The 9,983-nt window shown below is 38.4% G+C and overlaps 1 protein-coding gene across 1 annotated transcript; it reads right to left on the bottom strand.

The window, feature by feature from the left end:
* Positions 1-475: 475 nt before the first annotated feature.
* Positions 476-6,141, bottom strand: LOC113238954 (pancreatic lipase-related protein 3-like). Its single transcript, XM_026475814.1, has 9 exons — positions 6,084-6,141; positions 5,933-6,019; positions 4,555-4,606; positions 4,268-4,372; positions 3,293-3,434; positions 1,950-2,098; positions 1,582-1,796; positions 1,258-1,411; positions 476-548 (listed from the first exon to the last, which is right to left on the bottom strand). Exons 1-9 carry the CDS (start codon positions 6,139-6,141, stop codon positions 476-478), a joined length of 1,035 nt encoding a protein of 344 aa, XP_026331599.1.
* Between the last annotated feature and the right edge of the window lie 3,842 nt (positions 6,142-9,983).

Here is a 9,983-nt window from a genome sequence, read left to right as displayed (position 1 = left end):
ATTGACTTACAATTATATGGACGTCGGGTCCGCGCTAAAAAGTGCCCGAACTTATAGGGCGTTAAAATAGTATACAGAGCGTCATTCACGCTTTAGTCTTCGTTTATTCGACTGACAGCGTAGCAAGCAAAATTAGACAGTACTGCGATGACATTACAATTAAATTCAACGTTTTAGCTTTTTCATATTCCTTTACACGTTTAAATAGGTTGACTTGGGACATTTTTTTCGTGGTTTGTGTATTAGACCCGTCGTCCATTTATTTGTAAGTCAATGGCTTATACACAATAATAGTGTTACCTTGAATGCAGTTCATTTACCGTAGATCAACTAAACTATAGATGGAACAATTAATAATATATTTATTAAACATACAAAAAAATATCGTTTATTTATACAAGTACACACATTACAATAGATCAATTATTTCTTTAAGGATCAAATACTATTATCCCTTAATAAAATTGTGATGCCATCATTCTGCGCCTCTCTCGCCGAGCGCGAACGGCGCCCGCGCTGCCGTGCGCAGGTAGAAGTTGCCTCGCAGACTGAAACACAGAAGGCAAACACTTTCAGTTATTAAGGAATGAGTCAGAGCCTGGCTACGAGTCAATGGCGATTCACCCAAGATACAATTTTACAAGTCTTAAGCCTGCTGCATCAACAAGTAAACAGACCTGACCATACATATTTTCCCAGGTAAATCTTGTGATCTACTACAAGGTTATGCTCTTTTACTACACAGTATCCACTAGTTTCTTGAGTAAACGTTTACTTTCAAATTTATAAACACGCGTTTCACAAAAACAAATAAAATGCACAAAAACAAAAAATATTCACTCGTATTAAACAAATATAGATACACAAAGTAAGGCATCGACGTCAGACACTCACGTGTCAAAGTGGAGTTTGGAGAATAATGTAATAATATACTTGTCCATAATTAGTGCTAGTAAATAACACCTGCACAGGTGACCGGCGTCAGTACTACGACAGGCCAGTACGTAGATTTATACCTATGTGGCATCAATACTGGACAATCAATGCTACCGTAACAAACCTCATTAGAAAAATGACGTCATGTAACGACCTATGGAAATAAATAGTAGTAGTTAGTTTTCGTAGCAAGGATTCCAGATTTTACTTGAAATTCTATCAGATATCCTATAGCATTTTCGGATACAGATGTGTGTTTAATATAACATTGCCAAGGCTGAGTAGAAATACTTTTTTGTTGTTTTGTTTTTTGTTACTGACTTTGATGAAGCGTCAATCCCCATTAGGGCTGACGGCTCCTCTCCACACTGCCCGCGCAGAAACGTGTCGTAGTCCTCGCATCGCCGCGACAGAAACTGCCCGCCAGCCACTGACTCCGCCCAGAATGCCCACGACCGCCAGTGGCTGCAGAAGTCTGAAAATCAGTCAATAGTTTATGACGTGAATATACGCAAGACGTAACATCAATAAAAAGTAGTTACGTACTCAAGTGATCGAGTTTGAGAAAGATAGACAGACAACGGTGCCAAGATTACATTGTCAGAGAAGGAGAACAATAAAATTGTACAGCGTTACGGTACTAACCCTCATATGTAAGTGGAATAGTGGCCGAGATACAGCCGGGCTGTTTGGCTCGCCCTTCGTTAGGCCAGAAATCAGCGTGGCCAGCACGGCTTGGCGCGCCGTATCCGCCGCCATCCGTGTGAATAACGTCTACGAAATCTGCGTCGTGGACAGACATAGGAGATGCTAGGATTGCTGGGTAGAAGCCAGGGTAAGCAGGATCCAGCCCCGTTAGCCTACAGTAAAATTGGAAGGGTGTGAAGAACGCCCACTATAAATATAAATTGTAGGACGTTAATTACTCTTTGTATACAATAAAACGTTGTTGGCGAAATTTGTTATCTTACGTCAATTACTTATATGTATTTATTGAATAACTACTCACCTACCTGGGTACTGGATGTCCTCTGTCAGCTAGGCTCCTAGCGGTGAAACCGAGCAAGTGTGCACCCATCGAGTGCCCCACAAGGTGCAGTCCTTTCGGCGAAAGTCCTTCCTTCAGTAGCATTGACAATGCTTTACCTGTTTCAATGCCTATCTGGAAGAAACTCCGTTTATGAATGCAAGAACGATAATGGTACGCCAATATCATTCATTACAGATTAGGTATCGATCGCAGTTAAAACAACCACTGAGCGCTGCACCTTCTTTATGGCGGGGTTGAATTGGATACAGGTGGCACAGAATCGAGTGAAGTGGCAGAAACTGAAGGAGGTCTACATCGATGTGGTTGAGAATGCCATTTAGCGAGAAATAATGAACCCGCGTTGAATATTGCTACAGATAATATAACATTACACTACGAGTATTACAGATACCCAATATCTAAAGAAATGTCAAATGTTAACGCTAACGATGGTACCAAATAAACCCGCGATGCGATTGTAATAGTATCCGGAAAGGGCAACAGATGGCAGCTCTTAAATTTTTGTCAAAGTTATGGCTATTGTTCAGGCGGTGATTAATGTATACAATAATTATATAAAAATATTGCAAAGAACAGCTTCTTTCTTCAGTCAGTTACTATAATATTTAAAATAAAAAGTCAGTGACAAACCGTTACTTCGTTTCGGGAATTAATTCAAAGAAGTACCATCTATACAATTCATTGCAAACTATCAAATCAAAAAGAATACCATTGAGAAACCTTCGATTTGTTATTTTTTCAACGACAGTTAAATGTATTCACCAATTTACATAATAATTGTAAATGTATTTTAATTTCAAAATTTCTTTTTTTTAAATTTTCTACTTCTTGAGTCGTTGTGTCGCCATCCACAGTTTTAAATGTGCTTGAAAGTTGATTTGTATGAATTGATACCCCAGGATATTGCACAGGTGCATTTAAAGCCATGTTAGAGCCTATGCACATGATGTAATTTAACCGCGCGCCATAAACGCTTGACATTTGAGTGTATACGCGCCGCAGACGCCCTGTAGTCGCGTGTAGTTACGTATCGCGCATTCTGATAAAAGATCGTTTTAATTTTAGTTTTGTTTGTTAGTTTCAGTTAGTTTTTTGAAACAAAGCAAGCAAAAACGCGCAGTTGACGCGCGTTTATGGCGGTGAAACGTGTACGCGTATAAAATAACTCTTATCTGTTTTAATGTTATAGATGTAGCACCCGAAATTTGGCTTGGTGAATGGTTAAGAGCTAACGGATTATCAATCAGACTGCAAATAATACCAATAGGGTCAACATGGTACTGCTACGACTGCTGAGGTACAAACCGGTTTCAAGTCGAGCGCGACTGCAAGGTAGTTCCCGAAGCCTAGATTGGCCCAGTCCACCACGACAATGTTGAAATCTCCGCGTCCCTGGTAAGCGCGCACCACAGCCATCACACTCTCGTCTGACGACAATTCCACGTATCTACAAAATAAGAGAGTGGCCATACATCGTATATGCAACAAAAAGTCCACCAAGTGCGACTCGGACTCGCGCTTTGAGGGTCAATAAGAAAATATTATCAATTCTTCTAAACGGTCCGGTTGCACGTTAAGGGGTTATTTTATTACTCGTGAATACAAAAGACTTACAATCATTGACTATATTTATAACCGCTCACGCGATGCGCTCATCCCACCGCAAAATGGCGGCTATTTGGTTTCGCAAATTAGAAAAGCATTCAGTTTAAATACAAGTTTTTATAAATAAAAATTAATATTAAATACCCTCCGTACTACAATAAAAATATCTCAAATAAAATGCAGTAATACATCGCAAATCCTGCATTTAAAAAGCACTAATGAAAATTTTGGTGTACTTGGGTAAATATGATAATATTCCGTTTGAGTGGTTCTAACGTTTACCATGAAATTACTCCTTAAAGTATAGTTTATAAACATTTATATTCAGGGTAAACTTAAAAAACGTTACTTACGGTATGTTTTCAATAAATAAACACCGAAATCACCAGCTCAAAAAATAACACACACGATTGTCGTGACGTATTTTTGAAGTTGTTTATTTTTTTTAAATGACAGATCCATGCATTAAAAACTTTATGGTTTGCTAGAGTAGTTACCGAAATAGCAATTAGTATTAGTTCTTTTACCTGTTATAACTTCGATATCCGATAAATCGGTATAAAATCATCACCGGCACCTCCAGGTGTGGTATGCGTCTACGGCTGCATGTATCGCGTGAGCGGATAAGCGTTAAATAGGTATTAAAGTAAAATGACTAAAACTACACATAGGTACCCATGAGCATATACTACTGTAGGCTTGGCACGGTCCAAGGCGGCATCTGAGAGCATTCCTTTGGCATCCCGCAGCCGATACGACTTGGGCAGGGTTGAGTTTTCCCTGAAAAGTATCATTTATTCTTGTATTAAAACTTGGTACTAAGCAAGAGTTAACTCACTATGCTGCATCTTCAGAGTACAATCATTTGAAAAAAATAGAAAAAGGAAATTAAATATCTACCTTTGTTTCGATTGCAAAATTTCTCATTCAGAACTATTTAATGCGCAAATAAATCTGTTTACCCATAAACTCGAAGGAATACATCGCCCAGAGACGCAGACCTGCCTTTGGGCACTGAAACAGAGTAAATTTAACTTTATTTTTTATGGCTTTTAATAAAACCTTTATTAAGAGCAAATTTCAAAAGTGCCAGGAAACTACTGATTGAGTCGTACGTGTATTAAAAGTATTACAGTGTATGGTACTGAGTACCCACATGACAATAGAGAAGCGCAGGGAAAAGATGTTTAGGCCCTGTGAGCGGCTTGTGATACAAAACTACTCTTTTAAATCTCTCTAAGATCCATTAATTTGGAGACATTTAAAAACGCTGCACGTAAGTTATTACTTTAATGTTGCAGTAGATCTTCTTATGATAGACTTCGTCCAGGGAATTTATGCCACCTTACCTATTTCTGTCGCAAAGTAATGTGGGCATTACTGCGTTCCAGTCTTGAAAGGTGAGGGTGCTGGCTGGTGAAATTACAGGCACTTGGGACTTGTCAACTTATGTCTAAACCTTAATCAGAGTGGCGGCGGGTGCGGGTGCGTGTAAATCAAATGTACGGAGACGCTCCTTGCGTTCACAGTGGTGGCGCGCGCCGGCGCCTTCCTCGGTTGGATCTATTGGCTCAATCTGCCCATACCTATCCAGTGCTGTTCAAGCATTGACTTACAAATAAATGGACGACGGGTCTAATACAAAAACCACGAAAAAAATGTCCCAAGTCAACCTATTTAAACGTAGTGACATGTAAAGGAATATGAAAAAGCTAAAACGTTGAATTTAAATTGTAATGTCATCGCAGTACTGTCTAATTTTTCTTGCTTCGCTGTCAGTCGAACAAACGAAGACTAAAACGTGAATGACGCTCTGTATACGATTTTAACGCCCTATAAGTTCGGACACTTTTTAGCGCGGACCCGACGTCCATATAATTGTAAGTCAATGTGTTCAAGCGTCTGTTTGCGATTTCGTCGTCTGGATATACACGTTCCTAGCCGCTTAGGCAATATATCGAAAGACGCCCAGACCCGCGCCCCGCATCCGCCACCGCGCCCGCGCCTGCGCTCCGAATAAGCCCATAAGGTGGCGGACGCTGCGATTTAAACCTCTGAGTGGCACGCAACTGTCATAGACAGGCGCAGACTCGCGTGTGCATACTTATCAGACAAGCAATTGATCTGAGTGAAAGATCATTGCGATCAACATTTTTTGTTGACACTGGCATATTTAAGTTGCTTTGGTTCTGCTCCTAGCTCTGCTGTTAAATGACATGAAAAATCACCCCATACAAATGGCCTATGCTTTTAACCGGGGCATGATTTATTAAAGCGTACTGATAAATATCTTAAGTGCATGCTTAAGTAAACACTTAATTAAGAGAAAGAAGACGTTACCAGTAGTCTTGACCCGCAGTATCTGGCGGAAGCTGTTGGGTGACAGAGGCAGGCCCACGTCTTGCTGGCCCTTACATAGCACCACACCTGAAACGCATAGTAAACGCGAATGGCGTATTACTAAATTGTACAATTTTGTACAAGATCCAACCATCTGCGTCTTCCGGTACCGCGTCGCCACCCGACAACTCTTCTACCCCATCGGCCATATCTCTTCTACAGTACTATTCACAAGGCGGACCGATGACCTAGTGAAAGTTGCGGGAATCCGATGTCCGGCAGCGGACGTCTTTAGGCTAAAATAATGATCGTGTCGACGTGTCTCCGCGATTAAGACTTATTCCCATCTGATCCCCTAAAACCGATCCCTTGGGGGATCCGTAAATTATTTTCTATTCCCGTCGGATCCCCAACGCAGGGGATCAAGAATAAATATTAATATTTTATACCCACCTGATACCCTGGGTCTCACAAGTTTATTTCATTTAGTTTATTAGAAATGAACAACAATACTAACTTATATAACTGTATTAACTTTGATATCAAAACTTCTTTTTCTCTTGACTGTACTTACCTTACAAATCAGTTGCAATTTAAAATTGGCGGTGCATCAGTTTTGGGGATCAGATGGGAATACGTCGTGATTAGAGCTCTGGATTGGCAAATTGTTTCAGAATGCTTATGTTCAATAACATACTGAGTACCAGTAGGCGTTTCGCGAAAGGAGGTGCTATGGAATTGGTTAGGTACTCGTACTTCCCAATGTTCAACAGTGTAGCAATTTAAGTACTTTAGTAATATTACTACCCATCAACGTATTAAAATGACGTTAGCACAACAGGTTGTTTGCTGTAATCGCGGTAAGAATGTGTTCAGATGGGGTGTGTAATGGAAGATCATCAAATAATGTATTTTCACATTTGATATAATTTCCAAGGATATAATCACTCACTGTTTATAATCAACAAAAGGTATAACAACAAAAGGCATAATTTCAATGGTATAATGAACCTTCAGTATAACAAACATTAGATATAGTGATTAAGTGACATAATAAAGAAATGGTATAAGTACTACCAGTATAATGTATTAAATGATATAACACAGTATTTCGTTTTACGAATAGTTGATAAGAATTTTTTTATTCCATTAAATGTACAATCGCAAAATATAATTGTTTTTGTACAGCTTTTTGTGTTATAAAATATATTTATTAAAATTTTAAGCAGAATATTTAATTGCATATTTACTAACCTAACCTAAACCCACAGGAGGTCGAACCAATTAGCAAATGCAAACAAACTCAATTCTGGCAGCTTTGTCATATACCAACCTTTTTTTTTTTTTTTTTTTTTTTTTTTTTAACCTAAACCCAAGAGGAGGAGGTTTTACCAGCTACGTAATATAAACAAATTCAGTTCATTCACCGTTGCACCTAAACACCACTGGAATTATATTAATATATTTTTTTCACATACGTGTGAAAAAAATTAGTGTATGCACCATTGACTTACAATTATATGGACGTCGGGTCCGCGCTAAAAAGTGTCCGCACTTGTAAGGCGCTAAAATCGTATACAGAGCGCTACAAACTCCGCTTTAGTCTTCATTTGTTCGACTGACAGCGCGATACTGCGATGACATTACAATTTAAATTTCGAATAGGTTGACTTGGGACATTTTTTTCGTGGTTTTTGTATTAGACCCGTCGTCCATTTATTTGTAAGTCAATGGTATGCACAGTCAACATTATACTCAGTGAATGTTATATCTGAAGTGTTTATATAAAAAGAACATTATGCCAGCGGTATATTAGATTGAAAGTTGTTATATCAAACGTCTATTATACCCAGTGACCTTTATATCATGGAATAATATGTCAAATGTCTGTATACCATAAACTAATTATATCTGTTGAGCGTTATATCGACTAAAAATATGTGATTTGTTGTTATATATTACGAATCGCACCCGTTCAGAGGTTCTGATGATGCCTTCGAAATTATTTATAACACTACTAGGTATAACTACCAACCATATAACTACCATATAACTACTATGTACCATGAGTGCAGAGTAACGTATGTAATTTCTGGGGCTCTTCCTAGAAAACCCCACACCAGAACTAATTTAGAAAATTAGCTACATACATTGGTCCTACCAGTAACAGAACTCGGGGCCTCCTCATCAGGCGCTCATTGTGCTAATCACTGAGCTATGGAGGTCGTCAATAATTTAGGAAGCACAACAAAAAAAAATATTAGCAGATATATCGTACGTTCATGTTTATGGTTCTGTCCGATTCAAGGTCAGGGCCACAACCATTGTGTAGAATAAAAAACCGATCTCTAAAATTCGTGGCATTACATGTATTTGTAAAGTTTTATAGAAATCGGTTACCGGAAAGTGCGCGAAACCAGTTTCATCCCCTAGTTTGCCACCCTTAGAGTTGGAATATTTTCTTCACATTTAAACGGGACCACTTTTGGGGTACTCTCTTTCCAACAAAAAAGAATCATCAAATCAGTTCGGAATTATCGCGTAACATACAAAAAGAATACGTCTAATTGAGAAGCTCCTACTTTTTTTGAAGTCGGTTGAAAATAATGAAACAAAGATACACAGTGCGTTTTAATTAATTAAATGAAAAATGCTTTGGCAGCCATAGCGGTTAATTGCTTTCATTGGGCAATTGAAGAGATTTTCTATTGCATTGTTGGATAATTTACACGTATGTCTTTCATAAGACTTTATCGTATTGAGATAAGACAACAGGTAATATTAATTTGCTCAAAAGCAGTGTCAAAATTCACATTATTATAATTAACAGTCCGCTTACGTGCTGCCATCGAACACAATTTTACAGCAACAATTTCATAAACAAAACTTTGATTTCTTAATACATACCCTCGCCCATCGACAAAAAAAATACCTTCATACAGATGATGCCAAAAGAGCCATGTTCGTAATTTATTTATTATCGAAAATTTCAAAAGAAATTACTACCGGCGGACTCATAACGACAGATACTCGTGCAGTTTCAAGAGTCGTGTTTTGTATATATTATAGTACAACACGATTAACTATCGTTCACGACTTTTTTGACGTTACGAAGACAATGGAAGGGCTAGAACGATAGCCGTTCGACAATAAATACAACATCATGATAAAAACGTGACGACAGATAATCGCAACTACTCCTGACGTCACGTTTTATTTATCGTTGTCTGCACGAGTTCTGCTCCCTACTCTCCCCTCACACATTGTCGTCACGATCCAGTCAGAATAGTTAGACACGACAGTTTTTCAACGATGAAAAGACGTCCACGACACAGTCACGTCAGACAACGGGAAATAAAACGTTACGACATAATGGAAAGGCGCCTTGACAACCTCACAGGACTGTATCACTAACATCTTGGGACACGATGCAAAACTTAGTAGCGGGAGTGGGAACCGTCGATGAAGACGCTTGCACATTTGAACTTACAACGGGCGTAGCCAAATACCACTTTTTCACATTTACAAAAAAGAAGAATTACATCCCGTCATCGCCAATACCTACGTAGAGTTCAGCTTTTGAATAATAATTGTTTGGAATCTAGACTCATGTTTTCTTCCCGTATATCTTTATCTAATACATACTCTTCAATTTTGTAACATGACTTTTCAATTAAAATACTTTTAATGTCAGTTTTAAACTTAGGAAATTATAATCTTAATATATGCTCCGGAATCTTATTGTAAAAACGTATCGTACTAATCGTGGTACCATGAGTTTGGCTCTAAATTATGAGTATCTTCTTTCTTAATGAAATTGTGTATATTTTAACGGGCATACAAAATATTTGAATAAATGCACTGTGATGGCACAATTATGATTTTGCTTGTATAATTTGTATCTTGTAAGTGTACATAAAAAAGCCAGATATTTTTGTCCAACATTCAATTAATATACCTACAGGTAGACTGTCACCGCAGGACTTCTAGACCCGCATACAAGAGGATGACAGAAGGTATTGTCTAGACAGCCACCGCCGGGTCGCCTTTA

This window comes from Hyposmocoma kahamanoa, unplaced genomic scaffold (genome assembly GCF_003589595.1).
Source record: "Hyposmocoma kahamanoa isolate Upper Pololo Valley unplaced genomic scaffold, ASM358959v1 98972, whole genome shotgun sequence".
NCBI lineage: Eukaryota > Metazoa > Arthropoda > Insecta > Lepidoptera > Cosmopterigidae > Hyposmocoma > Hyposmocoma kahamanoa.
Note: the sequence above shows the minus strand (reverse complement) of the source record. Positions and strands in the feature narration are given on the sequence as shown.